We start from the raw sequence: 27,101 nt of genomic DNA, 5'->3' as shown, positions 1-27,101 counted from the left end.
AACATTCAGTGCGCAATTTTATTTAACGAACTACCAATTAGTTTCACCCAATCGTTATCAAGGGGGAGTTAATTTACACTTTATTCTACTTTGTTATCGTGTCTACGCGTCGTGAGTCGATGGAATAATGATGCGACAAAACTACGCAACCGTCTTCGTATTCGGTTTATAAGTCCTCAAAAAATATTCCCAACACTTTGCATAATAGCAAACGATCTCAATTTGCGAAGAAGAAAAAGATGGGGGAGAACCATTTTCTCTAATCCGCAGGGAGTCTATCAGCTGGAGCACCACATGCACCAGCAGAATCACGTTAATCACCAAAACCACGGTAGCTTTCTATGCGAGAGGCATCAAAAGCGTTACTTCTTTGGCAGAGACTCCGTGGACGTTGATTTCGACGAATTTCTACCCCCGCCTCCAAGTCTGGACTACATAGAATATCCTAGACAATTCCCGCGGGATCTGACGGCGCAAACGGTAAGACGAGGCGCCGATTAACTCTGATTAGCAAACATCCTTCGATTCGTTTCCCGCAATTTTCTAGGTGAGCACCACCGCCGATGTGCTTCAAGAAGAGTACAGCCCCAGTGCTCAGCACGAATTCGTAACGTTTGACCTTGAGGAGCCGCTTCCGCCGCCACCTCCGATCAGGGAATGCGGATGGGGCTTGGATACGATAAGAAGAACGACTCCCGTCTGATACAGCGTCAGGTACACTGAGAGAAATTTTTAGTTCCGGTTACCGTTCGGTCCTTAACTAGTTTCAATTTTTATCACAATCGAAAAATACAGTTCTAGGTGCAAAATGAAAACGAGTTTTCTAGCTGTTACCAGAAAGTCTAGTATCCGTTACTATGCTTTCTCATTACGATCACTGTTACTAGATTTTCATCCAACTATTGCAAAAATTTAACGCTTGTGCAACGATAAATTGACGTTAAAGCCTTGTTTAACTAAAAAAGTACGGTAAACCGAACAAGATGATTTTGCGTTGCAATTACCAAAAAAGGATCGACGATAGCGGAAAATGTTTAGGCGTACCTCGTTTTTCGTAATTCCAACAATATTCAAACAGTTTTTTTTAACGATACCTGTTTTAATAAATTTTTTTAGTTACTGTAACAAATGAAATTTTTTCCAGAAATTAGATTTACTTTGCCGGTCATTCGACTTATCGATCGGATGCGGTACCTCGTCTTTGAAGAAGAGTAGCGAAAATAGTTTCCTGCTTTTCAAATTATAAATTACCGTGACAATGTTCTACTTCTAAAACTTTTCGATTTCGTGTAAAAATTTTATCGCATACTTAGACTTCTTGTTTGTTCAGGTACACAAAACTGGTACAAGAATTTCAATTGGACGACGAAGATGACGAAGAGGATGACGATGAGGAGGATGGCGACGACGAGGATGAGAACGAAATCGAGGACCCGGATAACATCGACACGTCCAACGATACCGATCGTATTTTAAAGGACAAGTGAATGATTCCGATATGACAAAGCCACGTGGGGAAGAATCTGAAAAAAATTCGAAGTTAACAAAGTTGTGCTGCGATGTCTAGGTACATAAACGTTTTTTTGCATTCTTGGGAAATGATGAAAATTGCAGATTAATTGGAAATTATGCAATGGCATATCCCCCCCCCCCCCTGTTCCCCTTCCATTTGTAACTACGACAGTTTGATGAATAAATATTACACCCTGAAGCAAATTTTGAATGTATATATGTGCATATTGAGATAATTTAGTCCGCACTACTGAGATTCCGATCAACTGCCAACTGTCAACTGTCAAATATTCACGTTGGTATAGGAAAAAAAGTATTATTAATAACGAAAATTAAATAATCGATTCTGTCCTACGTAAGATAACTGGATATGCCCAAATATTCAGCTTACAATCATTGTTATACGCATAATTAAACGCTCAAATGAACATTCTATCGAACTCAACTGATTTATAAATAAATAAATAAATAAATAAATAAGCGCCGTTTCTAAAAGTGATATGTCAATAATTATTTTTAAATTTTCAACAACAGTGTTACGTAATCGCTCGATGGTAATGGACTCGATAAATGAATGGACTGTATCACTAGCTTAAGATTTATATTAAGAGTTGAAAGAAATTGTTTTCGCTAAGAACGGAAGTGTTCAGTGCGGTGTAGCGTTAATGGACGTTAATTTCGATGAGATGAAACGATCGCGATAATCGCGGACCTACTAGGTGTAATTATAAACATCCGTGCCAATGATTAATAATAATCGTAACTTTAATCATAAATGTCACACGGTATGAAATATGAAATTGTAATGGATAGAGTCGTTGGAGGATCATCACTATCGTCTGTTTCACGCTATTGTTATTCGAATACTTGTCAGGACGATGAGACTAGGCCAACAAATAACAAGAGGTGATTAATTGATGCCATAAAAATTGGAGCCAGTGGCTCGAAGCTTTCGCTCTGAAATCAGTAAGATTCATCGTTTTAAGCTACGCGCCGTTTCTCCCGCGATCTGGGTATATTTTACCCGGTAATAAAGAAAAAAGCAGACGAACTGAAATACTTCAAATATGGTAATTTGTCTATACAGCGATATCGTACGTCGTTATTATAATATTCGTAATTAATCATTTCTAAAATAATATAGTCGAAAGAGAGACTTAAATAAATGCATGACATCGACAGCTGTTAATCAAGATGGACGTCAGAAAAGTTCTGCTCGATACTGCACACACTGAAAATTACTTACTCTTTAAATCGCTTGCATAATTATTCATATGCAGTTATTGTTTTTCCTCGTTATACTATATTTTCGTGTTCTTAATTTTGCAAGCAGCCCTGTCGAATCGATTTTCATTTTCATAATTCCCTCTATCTGAAAGGAAATAACGCAGTTGAAATAAATGGTTATTTATACAATGAACAGAATGAGAATAAAAATGGATTCATATCAGACTTTGAGTTTCACCCGTTTGTTTCTATGCATAGTTTATTTCTTATTATTAAGAATCATATATATGTTATATATACATATATATATAATATATATTTACAATAAATGTCTTTTTATGAACAACTAAGTTGTGTTAAACATTAAAAAGCGACGGCAAAAAACGTTAAATCTATATTTATTTACCTATAAATAATATTTTATATTTGATTTTAGTTTTATTTGGATGTATGTGTGTGTGTTGTGCAAGGTAAACGGTATACTAATAAATATAGAATTACGTTTATTATATATTATATATAAAAATAAATGATTTTCCACTAAACAAATTATAATTTACGTGTAGAGATAGATTTTATTATCGTTTGAGGTCATTGTTGTTGTTATACAGCTGACATAAAACTGGTTACTATTTTCAAATAACTTGACTTTGGGTGAAAAAGTTCTTGGGAACCGTGTAACTTTGAGAAAATAGGAAATGAGAGAAGTTAAAGAGGTGATAAACGGAAAAAAAAAATAGAAAAAATTATTTCAAAAATATGTCGTCAGGTATATTTCAGATTGTAAATGAGACCACGGAATATTTCATTAAACATTTTTTTTCAGATCCTACGCGATCGAAGCTCGCGTATTTACACTTATATAATACGTAAGTATATGGTAGCATCGGATGTGTCTATAATATTAATGTATATTAGGTAAGCGAGTTATACCGCAGAACAAGAGTTGAACTTATTTTCCTACCCCATTGTAATCTGACGTTAACGTAGAATGGCACTCAGCCAAAGGCATTTTAATATCAAAGCTACATTATGTACATACACGGATATACCTATAGAGATATAATGATTTACTTTATTCAAAGTCATCGAACGTAAATTTATATCCTAGTACGACCTACTTCCGCTTCGGTAATTTCATCTATGTTTTTGTCTCTCCTCGTTATTAATTTCTCCCTACTTTTAACTTTGAGTATCGAATTCTTTGTATATGAGTATTACATGTAAGCGGATGTTTACCTAATTACTTAGTCGCATGTACATAGATTTTTTTCTCTTTTTTTTTTCTTTTTACAACTTTCCGTGTCAAAAGAATTTTTTACCAGCTTAGTTTGAAGTTTTATTAGCTGCACCTGTTGGCGATACGAAATTTCCGAAACCGACGGAGAAATCGACTTGCAGCGCCTCCTGCATTACCGACAATAAATAAGCTCCGAAACAAAGCTCCGCGAGCTTGCGTCAGGTCTCTGTTTCGCCGACGAGACAATATCCGCAGATTCGAAGCTATCAGTTAAAACTTTCTCTTCCGCCTCTACTCGTCAGCCTGCTGCAGGGCTCTTCAAATTTATCTTCGACGTCTCTTTCGAAAAAAATTGCAGTAGATAATGAAATATGTATGTTCCCTCTTACACGTTACATCGGAACAAAATTATAGATGTGCAAAATATTTGACAGTTAATCGAAGGAAGTTAACGACCGATAATCGTCGGCTCGTCGGCCATGGCAATTTCCTCCGTGGGAGCTTTGTCGCGTTTCCGTTTCCTCGAGAATAGCATGAAAGCACAACCGGCGATTAAGTTTGCGAGGAACACGAGCCAAGCGAGCACCATCGAGTAGTCGTACTTTTTCAAAGCCCCTTCCGGATAGGTGTCGAACACGTGGTGTTTCTCGTACTCGATGGCGGACTGGACGACTTGAATGACGACCATCACGCAGGCGGCTGTAAGTGAGGAAATTATTGCTGTTCGTTAGCGGCGTGGAGAATTTACACAACCGGGGAGTAATTAGCGGCGTAAAAGTCGACCAGGGATCCTTGGAAATCGCGTTCATTAAACGTGTTTGCATGAATTATAACACCTCTGGTGGAACCAAAGCAAACTTTACCGCGAGGAAATCTCGTTTCACGAGATTCGGCCCTTTGACCAGTCCAGCGAAGTGTCGCGCATGGTAATTAGCCCCGTCCTGTTTCTAAACTAATTACCATACATTTACCTGTGATGAAGTGGATTCCGCCGGCGAGTCTCTTGAACATGTATCTGGGATTGCGGAAAGTGTATATGGAAAATCCGAATCCCATGAGCATCAGGAATATACTGATCACAGCAAACGAAACCTGGGTTTTGATGTAGACTGAAACGGAAGGCGACGTTACTTGAGCATACGGAGATTAGCGATCAAGTTTTGTCTGCGAGTACTTTGCAAGTGAAAAAAAAAAAAGAAACTCGATGGACTTAACTGGAAGAAATTTTCAATTTCTGTTGTTTTCTTTTATTTTTTCTTTTCCTTATACCGCGAGAAATCGATCATCAAACTCACCCAGCATCTTCTTCTTAGATTCGGAATTCCATCCAGCGTCAGGATTCTTGGGAAACAATGTCTGACGTTTGCAATCCTCTGAGAAATAAGGGTGAAATAAACGTTACTGAGAATCGTACCCGATATGTATGTCCATATCTATATAATGTAAAAAGTTGGACGTTAAGCTCGCTGGAGTGCCGCAACAGAGTTCATCGCGGATCTCTCACGCAGTAAAATCGCGGGCATTTAAATTCGCATAAATGTTTAGTGAACAGAAAACGTATTACATGATTCGGTAGAAAACTTCCAGCCGAACAGTTTCAGCAGCCCTAGCATTTCGTGCCCAGCGGGAGATGAATGAAACATTAGCCAGGCTGACTCCGGCAACGTTCGAATTCCGGTTTACCAGAGCTTTTTTTTTTGTGAGAGAAATCGGCGGGGATGTTTCTCCGCGACGTAGAAAATTTCCAACCCAGATCCCCAATAATCTGCCTGCACCGCTTATTTCAAGTGAACAAGGTTTATTTTTTCTACTCATTTTCGACCGATCGTAAATTTATCATAATCGTAGCTGGTTTCGCTTTGCGGTAATAAGGTACTGCGGTTCCAGCTGTGAATTCGAGGAACCGATTACCGAGTATCATCAACATCGGGCCTAAGGTCAAAGGCTGTTGCAAGGTGAGCGGGAGTGGCCCAAGCCACTCCCGAGCTTTCTAGAAAAGCTCCGCAAGTTACACGTCGATAAACTTCAACCGAAACATGACATTTGTGAACCGTATCTATTGATCGATACCTTGTTCCGTGAAATTCGGCCGTATCTTGTTAGACAAATTCCCTTTGAACCAGCTACCATGTGCTATTTTGAATCGGCCCTGTCTGCCTTACCTCAGAAAGTAATGTACTCTTGGGACACCTAGACTCCCAGCCAAAGAGAGTCGGACTAAACTGTGCCACGTTTTATGACCCAAGCTTAGTATCAGCTGACTGCATTGACATTTCGCGAGAGCTGCGAGAGTGGGCTCGTTGCCATTAATAATTGAGGACCACGGAGCACCCGAGGGCTCGAGGTAAGTGCAATTGATGATCACAACCCGAACGTTGCGGCTAAAGCGAAGAGGCCTTTTCGCCGCTGCGAAATTTCGCGAAAGAACGGAAAGCGGAATTTATCGCATCCCTTGCGTTCTCGTAAGGCAATAGTAGTAGGAACGTTGAAGGGTTTTACTTAGTCGGGATTTTTCAAAAATCCATTTTTGTTCATTTCATTTTCGTTATGTACAATGCGCATACATTCAAGTATGTACACAGAAAATGTCACGTCGATCCGATATATATTCTCTAAGTTACGCGGACATTTGCAAAGACGCCTCGGAGCGTTTCAAAGTGCTTTTGAAACTTTGAACGCGTTTTTCTAAAAACTGTGTTTTTAAAGTCGGTGAGTAGGATTTCTCCGAAACAACTGAACCGATCAGTCTCAAATTTTTACACAAGCTTTATGATTGTATTTTTCAGTCCTTAATCGAAGGTTTTTTTCTCACTGACAAATGTTTTCTATTTTATAAAGAAACTAAGGCGAAATTTTTTATAGAAAGTCGATTACTTTTTTTTTTTTTTGTTTTTGAGAAGCCACCGTGTTGTTAAAAATTAACGTATTGCTTATTTCTTCGATTCAAGACCAACGAATACCTTATAATAACTAAATCTTTTTTGCTTTTTCATTTCACATGATCCAGTCCAGAGATATCTCGCTCACGGCAAAACACCTTTTTTTTAGAGGTGTTCCTAGGGATCGGCTATAGCAGCTTTGAAAATCATTATTTTTACAAACAAGAAATATCAGAATGAAGCTCAATGTTACCCCAATATGTATGTCAATCTTTTCTATTAATAGATTGAAATTTCTCTTCGTGAACAATCCTTCGAAAATCGTTTCTTTCGGCCTCCTGACTGGGTAGGTATAACCCCTTAAGCCGGATTTCATAAGACGGAGGAGAACTACTACACGAAGAGAATAAAACAACGTACCGAAGACAGTCTTGTTCTCCCGCCCGTAGGTGCACGCACCCCAGAGACCTTGGTACCTGTAGAGGAGGACCCTGCGTTTGTTGTCGTCCGGGTTGAGAGGAAGTCCCTCAGTTTGGTCCGGCGCCGAGACCAGGAACCAGTGATCAGTGCCGATCGCGATCGCCCAAATGCAGACCGAAAGACCGACGAGACACGTGCAGCCCAGAAGTACTCTTCGTTCGAAAATTACCTGGAAATCATTCGGTGATTATAAATTTTTTTAAAGACGTCACGATCAAATTGGACAAAAATTTCACCCCTCAGGTAAAAATTTAAGACGTAATAGGCAATTTTAGAACAAATTTTCGCGAAGGAATTTACAATTTTTCCACCCTCAAGCGATCGAAATCGAATTAGCAAAGTTTGATATTTATGCGAGAGTATCTTCGGTACTTTTCCCGTGACTTCGGAAAAGGTTTTCGAATTATGTCTTCTCATTCGGGGCGATGATAGAAGATTTTCGAATAAGGAAATACAAAATATCTGCCATGTGGTACTTTTGTTTGCATCTTCTGCCCATGAGACAATATCCTAATTGTAACGTCTCGTCCGAATTCGACGGCCAATATTTCTGTTTAGAAACATGAAATCCTGCTTGTATTCCGGTATTACACCTTTTGGACGTCGTTCCAACCCGAGATCGAAATTAGCCGCAGGGTATCGCGATGCGATAGAGTCGCCTCTTTTTTACCCATTTTAACAATACGCGTAAGTTTGAATAAACGATTGTTGTTCGGCGATAAAAAAAAGGGGAGCGCAGCTTGGCAGTGAGTAGCTATTTGGCCAGTGGCCCCAAACTTTTCTTGGCTCAGATTAGGACCACGTGACTGGTCATTTTCGATTTCACTCTTCACCTACATTCCCATTTGACGTTTAGCCCGCTTATCCGAGGCGTGTTGAGTGCGATACGAGTTTTGCTCAATTCTTTGTTATCCGCAGCTGTAAACAGCCGAGATATTTTCGTGCGCACAATGAAGTCGAATTCCGCAATCAACCTGCACGCCATCGCGGCATCGTTGTAATGCCAAATTGATAACAGACCGACGAAAGTCTCGAGCCATTTTTTACAAGCCATTCCTTATCCCGAATAACGCAGACAGCCGGCTCAACTCGAAATATCGAATATCAGAGAAGAGCGCGAAGAATTTCATTCTCGAAAATAACTCCATCTGTCAGTTGCTTCCTCTGACAGACGAGTGCACTTGAATGATTCTGAACGATTCTCGGAATTCCGAAACAAACAATTTTTCTCCGAATACCTGTAGCTGATAGATCGCTCGTGTGTAGTCTGAGTTATTTTTTATTCCTTCTTCTCCTTTCATTTTCAATTTAGAATATTACTCGTATTTCGTTTACTTGAAATTCCAATTTCATTCTTTCTAGTTTGACATTGACGTGGGGAAAATTTCCCACGTTATTTACAACAAGTGGCTGCAACTAAAAGCACTGTAATCCCGTCAGAACAGCGGTAAAGAAAAAAAGTAATTCTTTCAAATTCGGAGACAGTTACTATCCCGCGACGAAAGCTCACACTGACATTCACCGTAATTTCAAGACTCTATAGATCGCAGCTGCTATCTGAGTCACTCTCAAAGCGGCAATAAATATCTGTGAAAAATTTGAAAGAATAAAAAAAACAACAAATGAAAACTAACACTCGTTCGAAATTCGGATGCAAAAATAGCGAGAATGCGGTGAAATCTGTGACAACGTTATACGTACCGAACTATAAGCATCGCGTATTATGCCCACACGAGTTTGGCACCTACGCGATATGTGGCGCTGATCTACAACACGTTTCACTGTAATTGGGCAAACGGATGAGAGGAAAGAGACTCGATCGAGCCACGAGGCTCCGGCTGTTCTATTTTCGAAACACAGGGAAAGTGCGTACAATTGTTTACACCGCGAAAGCGTGTCACCGTAAAAGCGACTCTCAAAATTTTCCAAGCTTAGTCTGAGTTTCAGCAGCAATACGTGGGGGGTGGTTGACAGGCGAAGCGGGCACGCGGAGCGATCAAGCAAAGATCAAAAAGCAGGAGCGGAGGATTTTTGCTAGCAATCAAATCCGCTAATCACCCTCATTCGAATCCCTCGCCGATCCATTATCGTATCAGTTTAGCCCGACAGACGAACAAGGTGCGGTTAACGAGCGTCTCGCTTTGAGTTCGGGACCGTGAATTCACTACCAAAGTATTCATGCGAGAAATTCGACAAGTAGTTAGTTTAAAATCCGGGCCAATTCACCCCCGAGACTTCGTCCCGACGCGATGATTCGATGTGAACAACTCTGCAGCGACGCGGTGTAGTAAGACGAAAAAAACTAATCACGAAGAAGTTGCAATAAATTTTCAAAATTTATCACCAAGATGGTGACCACAAATTACGCCCGAAAACACGACAGCTCTGATCGTTGCAGCGTGTCTTCGCGTCTGAAATGGTCCGACAGTACAATGTATTTAAACGGTATTGTATCACGTCGAATACATACAGAATACTCAAAACGAATTGTTTGTATTTTACAGTCGATGAGAAAAACGTTGATGATTAAAGACTCACCTGATTGTAAAGAGACTTCATCCTACTCGCCATGGTGTCCGCGGTTTGAGATCTCGTGTCACTTCTAGGGTGTTTACACGCGTGATTACATTTATGTAAATATATCTGATTTAATCGTATTATTCTTTGTTACTTGTTTATTTATTTATTTGTTTTTTTTTCTACTTCAGAAACTCGGAATATCGGATTAATCAGAGCGCGAGTCTCTGTGCTAAATATTATCTTTGATAAACTATCATCAAGACACTGTTAATGATCGTTCGAACTATTGTTACACATTGAAATGCCAAGTTCTTAGCGTAGCTATACTTCTGATATGTTACAATGATTTCAACAAAGGCGTTGACGTCTTTGATGATTATGTGATTGTACACCTACTCGTGCTTCTGCGTGTGCGTTATGCACGTGTATTTATGTACAGTAAATTGTATCGGATATGTTTTCACGCCCGTCTTCTCCTCTAGTTCGCAAATCCGAAATAGAAGACACAGTCAGACCGAATCCACGAGAGCGAAATTTATATCGACGCGGGCTGACCAAGAATTGATAAATGTCACGTAGGCCGACGCCGCTGGCACATCTGGGATGATATAGCTTTTTATTTTTTCCATACACCTTTTTTTTTAATTGGTTTATTTTTCCTTCGTGTTGTTTCTTGTTTTTGTTTGTATATATTTTCTTTCAAATTGTTTTCCTGTTGATATTATCGTATTTCCTCAAATCATACAGTTGATTCTCTTACTCTTTGGCGCGACTGCGGCGACGCCGCGCTCAAGAAACGTAAACGTATGTGTAATACGTTTTCTTTCTTTCTTTTTCTTTTTTTTCTTCTTTTCCTTCTCCTTGTATTTATTTTATTTTTTATTCGTATCTCCTCCGCTCTATTCTCTCCTCTTCTTTTCCACGCCGTTTCTTTTGATCTCCGATGGAACAAGTTCAGCCGGATTTCAATATCAGTTTCGTTTCTCAGCTTTGAAAGACACTGTGAGAGCCGCGCCACTCGTGGCTTGTGGAATTCAAATTTAGAACTCGCTGTTCCCTCCCGTGCACACAATATATCCAACTGATCTTCGTCTTCGTAGCCTTCCGATACCGAATGCTCGACGGTACCTTCTTTCTATTTTTTATTATTATTTTCCCGCTTCTCGTAGGCCGCAACGCTCTTCTCGTAAACAAAAACACCTGCAACCTATGAAATTTCCCCTTTCCGATAGCAAAGCAGCATTCGCATCAAAGTTGACCCCGATTTTATCCCTTGTGACAAGCTCTCGAGGTACACTTGGAAGATTTTACCGAGATCCTGTGGTGACCACGTGCAGCAAAGAGCACGACGGTTGTCTGGAACAGAAAATAAACGTTTGAGCAAGCGGGAGTAACGGATGAAATTTGTACATGTAAATTCGTACGCTGTAATATCATTAAGCTCTGTGAAAATAGAGTGAAAAAATTCAAGGCGGGAAGGTGGATTCTACTATTTGATTCCAGGACCATGTTGTTGTTCGTCGTCCGACGAGAGAAGTAAAAATTTAAACAAGTAAATAAACATTATTGCACGACGTTCGGAAAAGAAGCTAGATACTGCTGGAGTACCTAAATCAATCCGACTGTCATTAAAAGAAGTTACGGCTCGAGTACTTTTACAAGCCTCGAGGAATGTTATTGAATTGTTAACGGTAGGTTGTGTAGAGCAGTAATTCACTGTTGAGAAATCGTTGTTTATTAGTCGAACGAGTTGATGTTCGTTCGTGACACCTTACATCGTCGGTTTCGGGTTGATCTTTCATTGCTTCATATTTCGTTCGTCTAACCAGCCAATTCGTAGTAATAATAGATCGCGGCTTGTCGAAAATGGGGGAGAAACGAGCGGCGGGGGCGTGTCTGACACGCGACGTAACCAGAGCTTGCGAATTTCTGACGAAGTGTAAAAGTAAGTGTCGCACGTTGTGAGATAACGCGAGTTGTGAGTTTTTAAAAAAATTCCCTCTTTCGCAGCAAAGAAGGAAAAATTTCAAACTCGAGATACGATCGGTGACACAACAATGCGAGCTTGCGTCCTCGGGGAGCTTCCAATTTTTATTATAATTCCAAGGCCGCTGCGTCGCCTCCGCTAGTTGAGAAAACTGGAACAACTTGTCACCGCTTTCTTAGTCAAGGGCGTTCTATTGAGGGCTTTAACCGCAGCCACGTCCCTTCGGAAGAAAACATGCCTGTTAATTGCCTCTGACGAATTAATCACCAGGAACTTTCTTGACGTTGAGTAACCGTGGAAGGTATACGCTTATAATATGCGTACATTTTTTTTCCACCTGCGATACGTAAATTCTTATACTTTATTGGCTTTCCACAGATTTTTAACACCTTACTGCTGTCGCTATACATAGAATATCGGCCCGTGTAAATAGTTCGCGTTATATTTTATTATCCCCGAATTTAGCGCAGGCCAAACTTCATCTTGAATCCCGTTACATTTATTTTATATTTTTCCTCACCACCCTCGAACTTAGCTTGGGATTTTATATTTAAAAGCTTTTTTTCAACCTTCAATTAACACCGCACAAGGGAATTCTTCTTCGATCCAATCAGATGGATTTCAACCTTTTGCTGGCTACCGACGAATCAATCGATCTAACAATTATTTCTGTAACTTAGTTCTACCATTTCTGCGCTGAAATAACTGATCTTTCTGTTTTCCGTCGGCAGTGAATCGAAATGTTGACCGTATCGACTATACGCCAAAAAAAAAAAAAACGAGAGTTCTTACCTTTTTAGTAACCGCTGAAATGGACGGAGCGGTTTTTTCGAATCGTCAGACTTCCTTTTATCCTCGAGGTTGTACGTGACTAACGAGAGCCGCGGTAACTTTTCTGCTCGGCGAAAGATTACATTTTTGGTTCCTGTATTATGGCACTGTCTGCCAAAATTTTTGGCTTTCAATCAGTTAGAGTCTGGGTCAAGTGTCCTTTCACCTTTCCTCTGGAGGGCGTTTCGATGATCTTCGACCGACGTACCTCGAATCGGCCACTTCTGCTTCCTGTCCAGATGCTTTTCCCCGAGGATTGCAGCTTATGCATTCGCAACAACCTGTAACGCAAAGCGCAAAACGAAATAGCACAGGGCTTAGAAAAGCACCGTGTATATGCAGGCTTTTTTTATTGGCAATCTTTATTTTTATCGCGGAACTCGGCAATTAAACTCTGCACGAAACGGGGACCGTAAACTTGGCTCGTTACGTCACTTCCGGTATACTTATGTAGCACTTTTCTGTCCAGATTTCATCTACCCGTACACGTGAGTCAACTTGTACCGCGTAGCGCAACACGTGACCTTGTCACGCGAAGAACCGGAAGTACAAAAAAGAAAACGAAACGCGGGCGAACATCTGGCTTAGCGCTCGCACTAGAAACTTGGAAATCAAAAGAAGACACAAAAAATGGAAGAACCTCGATTACATCCTTAGGATTTATGGATTTCTGGGAACTTGAACTTGCAAGCTCATTAAACATTCCGAGGTTCTCAAGGTTAAATATCCATATTTCGAAAGTAGTTCAATTTTTCCTCTGAAACCTCGTCAAGTCATTTTCTAAAATTCTGACGAATTATTGAAATTCGACTTTTGAACGCGAAATAAAGAAACACTGCACTCTGTAATTTTTCGCCCGCACGTGCGTATCGGCGATCGCTATAAGCCGTTGAGACTTCCGGCAACATCAGTCGTTCGATTTTGACAGTGACTAAATTTTTACCAAGTAGCAGATGACGTTCCCCAATTGAAAAACAGTAAAAAAAAAAATATCGCGAATGAATAAAACCAGGAACCTTTCGGCAGCCCGAAGAGTTACGACCCATAACGCAAATTTCAAGTTCGAGATCTGTTTGCGAGCCTCGCTTTAAGTGACTCAAGTAAGCCTCGTGTTTGACCATCACCCGATTCCGTAATCCACCTGACGACAGTGGGCATAATCCACTCACGATCTTCGATCGTCAGGCTTATTACCATGTCATCGTGACAACCGTATATCTATAGATAGCCAAGAGGCGCCAAGAAATGAGGGGCGATGCCAACTCGAGGGTGATTATTCGCGGCAAACTTATTACTACGGGTTAACGCACGTCTAACTGCACATCCGACCACCTTTTCTGCGTCTTCTTCTTCTTCATCTTCTTCTGCTCCTTCAAGTCGTCGGCGCAAGACGCCAAATTCCACCGAAACTTCCCAGCTGTGACCCGGTATTTCACGTCGTGACGTCACGCCGTGAGGATCAGCGTGAGCCGTCGACGTCTACGCAGCCTACATTTACACCGCAGCTGAATAACGAGCGAATGGAATTTAACGACCACCTTATCGATGACGCAAATTTTTTACCGCGTTCGCGCAACAACTTCCTCGAGAGTAGCCGGGACCTCTCATCAGTACGGATGAAATGAAATTCTGTAGACATTATCATCTCCCTATCAAAATTCAATTTTCCGTACATCTCGTGAACCGCTCCTCCCTTTTTTCTTCTTCTTCTTCTTCTTTTTCTTTCTCATCGACTCGGGTTAAAGGATGAAAGTGGCTGAAATCGAGTCGTTTAACCCAACGCGCCGATCATCTCTGGGGGGGGCGATCGATCGATCGATCGAAAAGGGGATGAAGTTTAATTCGCCCCGGGCGAGTTGCAGATCATAATTTTTAGCCCGGCGAAGACATTTTGGCAATCGATAGATCCGGGTGACTAGACAATGAAGTCCCGGGAGAATCCGCGCTGCCTGCGCGGGCGTAATTTCGCAAAATTTCTTCGCCCTTTTTACTATTTCGATACCGGCAGCTCGGAGCTGAAAACGGCGAGTCTCGCCGAGCGCCAAAAATTCGCTCTCTTGTCTCGTCGCGTGGGACACCTGCCAAACTAACAAACAATGCCTCGCTCGGTGATCGCAAGCCGAGCTTGCAGAGACCGACGACAGCTGACCCGCGCTCTCTGTGCACCCCGAGTAAGCTCGGTTCGAAAAAGTCTAAGCCCACCGCCGAACGCGACAGCGACGCCACTATTTTTGCGGCTCGTTCGCCGCAAGCGGTCAGGAGGCGAACCCGACTAGCTCCACCGTAAATATATTTGCCGGTCTGACACGATGTCTGCGTAGAAATAGCCGGTCTCAGGCTCGCGAGTCGCAGAGTGCGGTGACTTACGGAATTTCTTCTTAAGTCCCTCGCTTCGTCTTCGCAAACCGCAAGCTCTGGTTGACGAGGATTTATTGCTCGACTGTAAGAAAGGAACAGTTGGTCCAACGAGGCCTGGAGTGCCAAGGACCTTAAGATGCACCGGATTAAGGGTCAAGGTCGCGTTAGCCGAGTTCAGTGGTTCCAAAAATCGACGCGGCGGCAGAAAACGAACAGAGAAAATAGAGGGGGAACAGAATTCGAGATTTCAAAAAAAGAGAGAGAGAGAGAGAGAGAGAGAGCTCGATGTTTTCCCGACTGAAAATTGACATTTTATTTTTAATACAGACGTGACGCAATCTGGGAAATAATAAACAACCGGCAAGTGGCTGTTCTCGGGTTTTCAAGCACCCCGTCGAGTCGTTCGTTCGAGAGAAAGAGAGGCGCTTAGAATTTCGTTTCAAGTATCAAGGGGATGACAATGACGACGGTGTATCCACTAAGCGTCGACTCAGGGTCTCGATTTCTGTCGCACCCTCGCTGCAGACTCGAATACGAAACTGGACCGCGTTCAATCTCTGCGTTAAAGAACGATGCGAGTCTGAGAAGAAACGAAGTGAGCGTAAAGTCACGCGATAAATTTATAATTAGATTCAGCGGGTGTCGAGATTTGCAAAGCTTACCCCGTGAGGTCCGTCTGCCGTTTTAAACACAATGTATGCAGAGCCCCTCGTAAGCTTAAAAGCTTGCTTTAAACCTTACCACATTGTTTAATAGGTACCCGCGGGATAAAAACAGCGTCAAAGTTTTTCCGGACCGAATTGACTAACGAACCATGCAGACGCTGCAGCTGTTCATCCCCACCGGCTGCAGCAACGTCACGGTGAACTTAAACGCGGCGTAAAGCTCTGCCTATAATTATAGCCGATATGCCCTAGTCCCCGATGTTGCCCACCACCTTGCGATAGTCCCTGCAACGCGGCGGGGGAACCGCTTCGCGGGTTATTTAAAACGGCGGTCGAGTTCGTCTTCGTTGTTTTTTTTTCGCCTCTCATTCTTCCACCGTCCTCCGGCCCTACTATTTCCACTCTTCGACCGCTAATAATAACCCCAACCGTTGCACCGGCTTAATTCTGTATCCTTTCGACCCGATTTAGCTCCCCCCCATTCATGTAAACATGTCAATCACGGCTACGCCAGATCGTCTTTATAACAACGCGCCCCTTGCATTGCAGTTCAGATGGACCACGTGCAACGGCTCGACTTGCGCCCGAAATGCAGTAAATGAGAGGCAAAATTAGCATCGGCAAACCGTACGTTCGTAACACAGTCGCCGGTAAATTACCTCCGAAATTAATCAATGTTTATCCCGAAACACCGAAAACTGGACGAACAGCTGGCTTCCTTCTCCCAAGTCCGCCGAACGAGATCTAAAGACGCTTGTTTTTGGTGCGAGGTTTAAGTATCGTCGCGATTGTCGAAAACGAGAACGGATGGCATAATTGTAAATGATCCCATTTCACTCCCCAAGGAAAATGTTTCCGAAGTCTTGGCGTGACGGTAATTCTTTAATCTCGTTTCAGGAATAACTACCAAGCTCCCAAGCCCTTTGATCAAAAGGAGAACAAGGTATATGCTTCGATCGAGTCAGGCTCACCCCCGGAGGCGAAAACGTGGCAAACAGAATAAGAGACGTGGCTTTGTTGTCGAGATAAGCCGACCGAGCGAGGCTTGAAGGGAATTGTAATTGAATACGAGGTTCCAGGGACTAGATTGGCACGGTTGATAATGCCGATGCAAACACCAAGACAAAGCAGAAAGGTGATCGTCTGCGTTGAGGACGATTCGCGTTCGGCCGACCGTCTTTCGTCAAGTATCAAGGTACTCGCGGATTTCCGTCGTGTGGGTGAAGTTCTTCCGAAGCTTTGGAGGAGGCGGTGCGCTCTGATTCGAGTAAATACGCGTGCGATCGTCGTGGGCGAATTCGCCGGCAGTCGGCAGAAGTTTAAACGAAAACGTTCAAGCATCCAAAACAAACAGCAATTATCTCAAGACCGCGAACTCGGATAGAGAAACGACGCGATGAGTTATGACTACGCCGCAACATCAGACATACCTACAGCTATATGTTCGTTGCATGCGGCATGCCTAACTCTTTGGCCGACGAGACATCGAAGCGGTAAACAAAACCCACTTGGGACTTGTATAACTTGACACTGTATTCCGCACAGCGCATTAAAGACCGATTCCGACTGTCGTAAAAGGTATTTATTCATGCCACCCGGAATTTCGTGGTGGAAATTCATCGTTTCTCTACTTTCCCTCGAACGTTTGATCTCCATCTTTTCTTTCTTCCAATCATCGTGCAGCTGCAAGTGGCAGCCGCCTTCGCGTCGGCTTGATGTGATATTAACTCTGGCACTAGGAGGCTGAAAAGCTTGAGAGCAGTCGGATACGTCTACGTCAGAGTTTAATATCACACTTCCAGACGAAATCCTGCACCCATCTCGCATTGAGACTCAACCACTTCCACTTCCACTTCCACTAAGAGATTCAGAATTACGAAGGAAGTTTCCACGTCCCTCGCAAAGAAGAATTCTTCATTGACCGCATGGACGTAATCAAGAGCTTTTTCATTTCAATTGAGAAACACGCAAAAGTCGTTTCAAATTCCACAGACGCTTATACGCGGCGCCGAAGCCTGTAGCTTTTTCTCTCCCTACCCAGTTATTTTCCGCTGTTTCCATCGAATTGCTATTCATTGTCAGTCACCTAATAGGAAGACGTGTGCGGATTCAAGAAAATTACACCCCCAACCTTTCTTTCTCGCCTTCGATAGAATTCCTTTCGTCGATGATAACGCCAACGATCGCAGAAGATCGTTCGAAAAAAGGTGATCGAATCGGAACAAAGATGCGAAAGGAGTAGTTTTACCGTATAAACGGATACCGATTGAAAAAAAAAATAACTACCATTCGCTATCTATTATCTTCGAGGTATAACAAACTCGATTGCTACTCTCCTTGAGAAGTAAAATGATAAAAATCGATTAGTTTTTATTTTTAAGGAAAGAAATTTTGCGACCTTGTATATTTTAATCCGAGAATACACCCTTCCGAGTATTTCCAAGCCTCGAGGAAAATTGTTTGACAAATCGTACAATCTGAAAATAGTTTTCCTGATTTCGTGGAGCATATATACATATACTAGTCCAAGCAATAATGTGTCGTGAAATACTTGAAAATACGCATTTACCAAATACTTATAAGTGGCATTTCTCGCAAATTGACGGCTCGCAGCCGCTGGCATCGTCCGAACAACGATCAACCCTAATAAGTAGTTATTTTCAGATAGCGATAGCCTCCCGCTCTAGGCTGTAACCTGATGTAATTAAAGGAAAATCGACCCACATATATCGGGTCGCCAATAAACAATCTCATCGGCCGCGGTAACGAGACCCTCGGTTATAGTTGGGCATCAGGTTTCTTAGATATTAAACTCTCCCACGGGCTGCTACCACCTCTCGCTCGCTCAGTAGGTCACCTTTCAGCCCTGACGCCAGTCTTGGGTCGTACTAAACCGTTTTCTTTGCCCCTTTTATCTCATATTTTCTGAACACTGACCACTATCCCATGTGGAGAACTAGGTTATGGGGTTAAGCCAGTATTACGGTCCGATCAATTCCGGCTTTTCATCTCTTCCCGCAAGACCGCTAATTCCACAGATCACTGACCGACATTTTTCATGGCTATCGTCTTCTGGCATCGGCCATTTATAAAACAAACGCCGTGAGCAATCGATTGATGAAATGTCGTACGTCTGATATGCGGTGACAAAGTTTACCAAGGGGAGAATATTCGAAGTAGATTTCATTTCGCGCTGTGGCAGCATGGCAAGAAATCGAGTAACTTCACGGAAGTTTGCTGAGACCGTTTGAAATACGATCTGAAACTTTGTTTCAATGAAGCGAAAGAACCGTGCGACGAGCATCGGGGTCGAATCTCAAGTTTATAGATCGATTCTACAGCTTGGCGAGCGTGAATTAATACAAGCAGAAAATATTCAAAGACAACCCGTATACGATGAGTCACGATGCGTGATTCATCGTTTTGTATATTATCTCAAATAGCAGAGTTTCGGTGAATTATTTTCAAATAAATATGATATAATTGTATACAAGGTCGGAACGTGTGTATGTTACAAAAATGGCCCGAGTCTATGATTTATAACATATACTAACGTATTTTTTACAGATTCATGTACAACAGTCTCTGGGAGATAATAAAAAAAATGGTTATGCTTATTTGTAGTGAGGTTCAGTGGATGAAACACGGAAAATTTAGTCCAACTGATCGCAATTAATTGCTTTATCACCTTCGCGTTTATACAGACTAGTCCGCATAGCTTCTTACGTAATAATTTACGTACAAACGTATATATCAAGAAAGCGGCATCTGTGATATCACAAATTCGGTCTATCGGAATGCGTATCTCCAAGTTGAAAAAATTAAATAACCGGAGAATCAAATTGATTCCAGACTTGATTGATTGAAGAACGATTCGTTCTATCCAAAAGATATCTCAACTTCAATCGAGGATCAAAAAGTATCGTGAAACGGTTTTTTTCACAATATTTTGAATAAAGGTCTTTCGATTTCCATTTACAGCTACTGTCTACACCAAACTTTACTACCGTTAACTACTTAAAGATACTTGCGAAGCGACGTCCAAGCAATCAGCGTAATTAGAAAACTATTGTAGTGAGCGAGAGCTCTTTACTCGAGTAATTTCTACCCCTAAACTTCCCGTGCCTAAAGACAATTTCACTCTAAGTAGTCAGGTTAATGGTTGCAGCGAGTTGGATCAACAGTCCGAAATACATTCTCGGAAACGCCTCGTAGCAGGTTTTTATTTTCCATTGCGAATTTTCATCACGTTCCAGAGACGCGTGACGGCTCACAAATCGATTCTATATCGAAAATACGATCAGTCATTATCGCACATCGGACAGAGAATCGCGGCCCGCCAATTTGCCGATCAACCTGAACCATCGTAACTGATATTTGCTTTGTATTATCCGACTGACGACAGCAAACTTTGCGTCACGCTCAGGCCAGGATCAGGTATTTTGCATTCGTTACTTAGTCAATATAAGGAGCCGGTGTGCTATAGGAACGGATTTGCGAGCTTCCGGTGTGAAAACTTTGTTAGTGTAGCCCGAGGCAGATGAAACAACGGGCGAATCGAGCTCAGCCAATTTTCCTGTATTCTTCGGTCTTTGTTTTCCTTTTTTTCATTTCGTTCTCTAGATTCTCTCTTCACCCGCTCGCGACTTTCAACGGCGAAAGCTCGATGCCAATTGTTTTACACACCCCGAGCATGTGGCGTCGCAAAATTCAACATTGGCACCCGCCTAACTTCTGTGCCACACCGGTGCCAAATTACTGGCCCAAAGTTCCAACGCGACTTGACGACGAGAATGGAAATTCCAAATTTCCTTGTCTCTTCTTTGTGAGAAGAGTGTCGCTCATAAAGAATATGTGCGATATATTCCCGTCAATTTATGGAATAGAGAATTATACATCCAAGTTCAGAAAGTTTCACAGATTCATATTCTTCTTCTTCTTCCTTCTTGAAGACCCGGCGACATCCGAGCCAGTGTGAATAGATATAAGAAATTCAGCCCTGCTGCACGAATGATTTGTGCCACGCGCTATAATTCACCATGACCGAAAATAAAGCGCAGCGCCTAATCTGATAGCATATACGGAAGCGATTGGGATCGTGGGTCAATGTTAATTAGATCTGAAGGATTATTTTTATACCGTTATTTCCGTCCCTTGGAAATATGGGGGAGCCGTTTATAGCCGGCCGAGGATCCATAAAATATAATACACCTTAATCTCGTAGTCTCGAATCGTGTTTCAACAGCTGAGCGTTTTGAGTTTTAATTAAGAAGCGAGACGAAAAATTGCGAAAAAGCATCGTGGAAGAAAATTCTTGATAGTGACGCAAGCCTAGCGATCTTCCCAATTTTTCATAATCGGTGAAACTAGATTCTAATTACCAATTTCGAGTTCGACGTCACTTCGCCGCGTGATGGAAATCTAATTTCAACACCACCTGTCGGTTTGAAAACGATTCCCCCTCGCGATATTTGACGAGTTATGAAAATTTTCTTACTCAAACAAAGCTGCTGCAGAAAATCCCAGGGAATCAACTTTACATTATTCATACGACTTCTTCGAGAGCTGATATTGGCGCTCGGTAAACTTCTGCTTCGAAATAATTAATACCCCACGTCTTTTCGCGTATTCCAATTTCATTAACAAACTATGCTTCTTCTCTTCTTCGTAGAATCTGGTAGTCACTACTTTATGATGGGAGGGAAAACATGCGACGTTCAGACGGCCAGAGGGATGGAAAAAAGAAAGGGAACTCAAAGTTCGTTCCCTGCTTTATGACTCAAACTTCTAACTCCAAAGGAATTCGCGATACTGTTGAGCCGTTGAAGCAGCGGCTACTTCACAGTGATGATCAGATGCTTACCAAAAACTGAAAGGGACAGGCTGGCCTGAGGCCCAAACTTTCTTAATTAACTCACGACGCGAGTTTCAATTTTCTCCAAAACGAATATCGGTACAACAAAGACGCACCGCCAAGAGCTCTGTTCAAGTTAACGCTAAGCAAATTAATACGTTGGATTTAATAAACGACGCGCAATTACAAACGGAATCTAGCCAATACTGAGCAGATTCTCAAGATAATAGAAGTCTTTGGGTAATTCAATTTCGAACAATTCTCGTGATTATACCAAGGAAATTGACCATCGGTCCTTTCCTTAACATAAACACTCAAACTGGTATTAAAACTTTTGCTAAAAATATTTCCTCGCTAAATACTCTACAAGTACGGATTCCAGATTCAGAGGCAATAATTAACGAAGCTAAGAACTGGCTGCCCTTTCTCATTTCAATGGAATACCTTCAATTCTTACCATTGATGAAACAAATAGTCGAGTGTCGAGACGGATCCAAAGATATTATCGCCAAGTTTGAAACGAAGTTCGAACAGCTCTTCTTCGACTCCTAAAAGTAGTATAAAAATAAACAAAAGTCGATAATTGGGGGATAGAATATCCAGGTTTTGAGTTCTCGCCTATAATCGATTGCGACTCGTATAACAATCTCTCACTTGTGAAAGCGTACGGAAAATAAATACAGCTCCTCTCCGTTGAGTCGTATTTGTTTTTCCTCCCACGATTTACTCCGCGTTATTCAATCAGTTACAATCAGCGAAGGGCCCGTATATACAAGACGCGAAAAAATTTCATGCTGTCCATCAGGATGTAGGTGGTTGAGTTTAGGAGGATATATTCAGAGTTCCAAGTGAATAGATCTGATAAATCAACGTCAGTCAGAGGCGCTTAGACTTTTCCCAAACGTCCGTCAATCCGCCGCATCTCGTCGAGCGAACGAATTACCAGTCAATAAATTGAGATAGTAAAGTTGAAGAGCTTGAACAACGTTTATGCAGCAGAAAAGTCGTTGGGCGGAGGGAGTGGGACTAAAAGAGCTCAACGAACCATCTACGTCAGAGTGCATTAAGAGGAAAGAACTTGAGAGGTTGTAGCAACAGATCATCTTCAAAACGGACGATTCTGTGGTGAGAGGAAAAGCGGTACTAGGATGTATCCCTTCGATAGATGGAAGATGAAAAAGTATCGATTCGGTGAATCGTAGAAGACGGGTTCGTTGTAATTAGTTTTCGAACAGCCGTCTAGCAGCGAAACTCTTTTCCCATCCCTTGGCGAAATTTCGACTGTACCGAAGATACGGAAATCTTTGGTTTTCGATTCCGAGTGAACCGCTTGTTTGACTCGAGACAAAGGGAAAGGGAAAGGATTGACGGAACGCTGCTGATTCGAAACGGGATACGCACCTGCAGAAGTTCCCGAAGAGCCGGCGAAGCGTGATCAACTGCAAGCAACACGAGACTGACGATGATGCTGGGATGGGAAATTGTATGTTTATTCAACGATTCGGGGCGTTTCAACAATTGTATTTATACCACTCGGAGAAAACAGACGGATTGCATAAATTATATCATTCCCGTATACATGTATACATGTGTGATACGTAATCGTCGCCCCACGCCTGTGAATCTCTTCACACAGTACCACGTTATTTTCAGAATATTCAAATATTATGACGATAGATTTGAAAATATATATTATTTGAGCTGCCGCTTTGTAAATGTTACGCGGAATATCGTTTATATAATGTATTCGTCTTAATCGTCTCTCCGGGATAAACCGGCAGTCGATCGTTTCATCGGCACCGATTTTTCGATACTCGTTCCGACGCCATAGCTGTTCGCAGTTTGCGGTCAGGTTCCAATATTCCAACGAAAAAAACAAAGAATAAACAAAAAAGAAGAATATTTGATCAAAAGAAACTCGAGTTCACCGAATTTTATTACAATCGACTGAAACCGCCGTTTCCAAAGCAAATTATACATCAATCATTCGTGATTGAGGTCATGTACAATTTACTCATAAACGAAAAATCATTCTTTTTTAACAGAGAGAAACCTTCGCGGTATAAAACTCTGAACGCAACAATTTTTGACCCTCAACGAGCAAGAAGCTATAAACCTTGCGGTGTAACGTACGTACACACAATTTAGACCACTTGAGAAACTTTGAGTATACTCGTACACTTGGTAGAAACTTTGAGATTCTTCGGTGTCGGGTTAATCGAGAGAACCGCGAGACGTTAGAGAAAGAGAACGAAGCTGCAGGGACGGGGGGTGACATACCTTGACTTTCATTAGTCTAAGTGACACGATTTATGCAGATCTGCCGGCGTCCAAAGCGCGACAGTAATTAGTTAATTAAAAGTTTTTCCCTCCCGCTTTATGGGGCAGTTAAAAATCCCTCAAGATGGCTACTGCAGCTGCGCTGCGGAGTCTGTTTCATCCATGCGATTCCCAACTACAGTACAGGGTATATAAAACTGGGTAACGCAATAAAGAGCGCACTAATGGAGCTGGACGATGGACCCTGACTATCTTTCTCTCTCTTTCTCTCTCTCTCCTAAATCAACATCAGCACTCTCCGTAGGCGCGTTTTCTGATTACGAGGGTGTTTCCAATGAATAATTATTTTCACCGTTATTACGTATTCCATCGTTATAATATTTCCAAAATTACCCTCCAGGTATGACATCATTCACGTCGAAAGCACGCGAGGGATCGTTTTCGGTAATTGCCACGTGGCTTTCCAATATTACAAATACATTCGCGCAATGCGTCATACGAAAACTCATTGTACGTGTAACCGGATCGAGATTTTTTACGCTCATTCTGGGGTAATCGGTAGTCGTAACTGAAGGAGAAACAAGATGAAGAAATTTATTCTAGTGTACCAAATTTTTTTCCAATTCAAAGGGATCAGTGAGTTCTCAAAAGTTTCCAGCATTCACATTTTCTGCGTCATGTATCGTCATGCAGACCTAATATTGCAAAAATGGTTCAGCTGTATAAATTATAAATTATATATTCGTAAAAATGATTAAACAAATCGGTCATTTTTAAAAGTATGCCGCATGTTTAAAGTAAACATCTCGGGTTGGTCCAAATTTTTCAAACCTCAGTAATACCGATTTTTCCTCCCATCAGACCATATTTCTTCAGGTGAACTTGAAAAGTTCTTTTCAGATGTCGCCGTAGCTGCAATTTTCTGGTTCTCATGGCCACAGCATAAATATATACCGATTGAAAAAGCCTACTTTAATTTTTTTTCATTTTCGGTCCATCGGATAATTCATAAACAGCAGAGATTTCAACGCTAAGCGTTTCCTAAACGCGTATGATTTGGAAATTTCTTAACGAGACTTCAACCGCAGATGTGTGATTCCTGTTTTGTCAATATCTAGAGACATAGTACGGTTATTTTGGCGTTTGGATCGTTGTACAGTTGCATGTAGAGAATGAATTCTTCATTATACTTCATCGAGCACGACGTCGTCGTTTCAAATTAACGCGCCCGCTATTATCCGGCACAAAGTTAGGTTTCATCTTGGTGTAAGAGCAGCATATTTGCAATCTTCACCTAGCCGTAAAGAATATTATGCCAGCACCATCCTGCTACGACGACCGTCGAGAGAAATTGTACCCCCGAGAATTGCATAACGCAGGCGAGAAGATGATGAATGGAATAGAATCGGGTGTGGTGTACGGGGTTTAAAGTGTAAAATTCTAGATAGTTTCACTTCGCCGTGTATCAAATATCGTTCATTAAGCAACTCCCAAGCGGTGATCGGTATCTTTCACGCGCGACAAACGGATTCTGTTTTCCCTAGGTGTTTGTTAGGCTCCGGAGTTCTGACGAGAATTGAAGCCACATTGTTGGACGCAGACTACGTGATCCCTATAGAAGCATACCTCGTCTGGGGCGGTGAAGTATACTTAATAATCACGTTTAGTTTCTCACGGTTATTACAGAACTGACAGTTAATCGATCAATGTGAAATTCTGCGAATGGGTCAAGCTCTCGACACTTTTTTCATCGTCGATTTATAAGATTATTCTTCCATCTTGTAGGCACGATGCATTGAATACTTTCAGAGAAAATTAGCTCATAGAGGTTATTTTTCATTTCATGCAACGCCTCGAACGTAATCAAATAAATTGGAAGCTACATTAAAGTGCAAAACAATTCACCGAAACATGTCATTTCAATCTTTGAGGCTACAGAAATCGATCTTAATACCCATCAACGCGTTGTTGTTAAAAAAAAATTGGCGGTTATTTGTAACGATTACAACAAATTCATGTCACATATTACAACGATATAAATTTATTGGTAAAAAATAAAAACAGGGGTATAAAAAAGCGGTCACTCAACAGTTCGACTTGTTTCTCAAGTACATAGCAAATGAAATCCCCAATTTAGATAACACGGGTCATGTACGTATATTCTCAATATTTGTAAGTGTCATTCGACGGTTTCAAATTCACCCTCTTATCTCGGGAAAGAAATAAAATCCCAGAATTCCATATCATAAGGAATCGTATTCTCCTAACGACACGCGCTCTCGATTTTTTTGCTACAAACAGACGCTTTTTTCATCGTGAAAGATACCGCTGTGTGAATAAGAGTTCAATTTTTTGTCTTTCTTTTTTAATACGCTCGTCTTTACGTAATACATCATTCGAAAATTCCTCTTCACTCAACACTTAAGAACATGAAAATTGAAATAAAATATCGTAAGTAAAACTTGAGCGCTAACGACGCATCAGCCTTGATACTTAAACGTGACATTCACTGGACATCTACCGTAACTATCGAATCAAGATTTATGGGCACTGCAATTCACTTAAGCCGGTAGAAAACGCAGTTTTCTAGCCACGTAGATCAAGGGATTTCAATTCCGACTGCACGTCGTCTAACTTACTGAAACGTAGCTCGTAAATAAGGGTTGCGTTGGCAGCACGAATCATCGCTCGTTAAATAGCAGCTACGCGTTTAAATCGTGTTATATGCAATTTACCAGCGTGAAATTAGAAAGCGGAGTTTGTCGGGTAATTATCTTTATACTTATCGCTTAGTCGTTTAATCTCTGTTTCCGAACGAGGTAAAAATGAGTAAAGTTCGAAATGGAATCATGCTGAAGTTTTTAACGTTATTGCAACGATGCATCTTTGGAAAAAGTCGTCATCTCGCAACTTTAGGATTACCAGAAATTCAGCAAACTTTTAATACAGCATCAAGAAATCCAGATTTTGTAAATTCAACTTCTTCAGTTACTCTAAAAGTGCGAAATGATGAATTTTTGTTTCAACAATTCGATACGTTAACGTTACAAACTTCATCCCACTGAATTAAAAATAAAAGAGTTAACAGCGTTACAATATCGTCTTACCTTGTTTGATAACTCCGTTTGACAAACAGCTCGTTGAGTGATGAACTCCGGAGCAGGAGGAGGGTTAACAGCGCCAGATCTACCTCGGCGTCGGCGTCGGCGGAGCTTTCGACCGTGCAGGCGGACCGGTCTGACTCTAAACGCACACTAACTACTTGTCG

The 27,101-nt window shown here is 41.6% G+C and overlaps 2 protein-coding genes across 6 annotated transcripts in view; one reads left to right on the top strand and one right to left on the bottom strand.

Annotated features, from left to right (window-relative positions):
- The window catches only part of Stg-1 (stargazin related protein STG-1), a 78,804-nt gene extending 74,489 nt beyond the window's left edge, over positions 1 to 4,315 (top strand). For all 4 annotated transcript variants that reach the window (XM_046610791.2, XM_046610792.2, XM_046610793.2 and 1 more), the window contains 3 exons: positions 271 to 480; positions 548 to 714; positions 1,331 to 4,315. In XM_046610791.2, the coding sequence (XP_046466747.1) occupies positions 271 to 480; positions 548 to 703 (366 nt within the window). In that variant the 3' untranslated portion in view covers positions 704 to 714; positions 1,331 to 4,315. The remainder of the gene's footprint in view (positions 1 to 270; positions 481 to 547; positions 715 to 1,330) is intronic.
- Positions 3,970 to 27,101, bottom strand: LOC124211579 (transmembrane protein 114). Of its 2 annotated transcripts, XM_046610794.2 has the most exons (7): positions 26,941 to 27,101; positions 12,638 to 12,957; positions 9,877 to 11,214; positions 7,279 to 7,507; positions 5,275 to 5,352; positions 4,951 to 5,088; positions 3,970 to 4,678 (listed from the first exon to the last, which is right to left on the bottom strand). In XM_046610794.2, exons 3-7 carry the CDS (start codon positions 9,907 to 9,909, stop codon positions 4,428 to 4,430), a joined length of 729 nt encoding a protein of 242 aa, XP_046466750.1. In that variant the 5' UTR covers positions 9,910 to 11,214; positions 12,638 to 12,957; positions 26,941 to 27,101; the 3' UTR covers positions 3,970 to 4,427. The 2 variants fall into 2 exon arrangements, with proteins under 2 accessions (XP_046466750.1, XP_046466751.1); XM_046610795.2 differs by lacking the exon at positions 12,638 to 12,957.

Source organism: Neodiprion pinetum, chromosome 2 (genome assembly GCF_021155775.2).
Source record: "Neodiprion pinetum isolate iyNeoPine1 chromosome 2, iyNeoPine1.2, whole genome shotgun sequence".
NCBI classification, from domain to species: Eukaryota; Metazoa; Arthropoda; class Insecta; order Hymenoptera; family Diprionidae; genus Neodiprion; species Neodiprion pinetum.
This window is presented reverse-complemented; position numbering and strand designations above follow the sequence as displayed.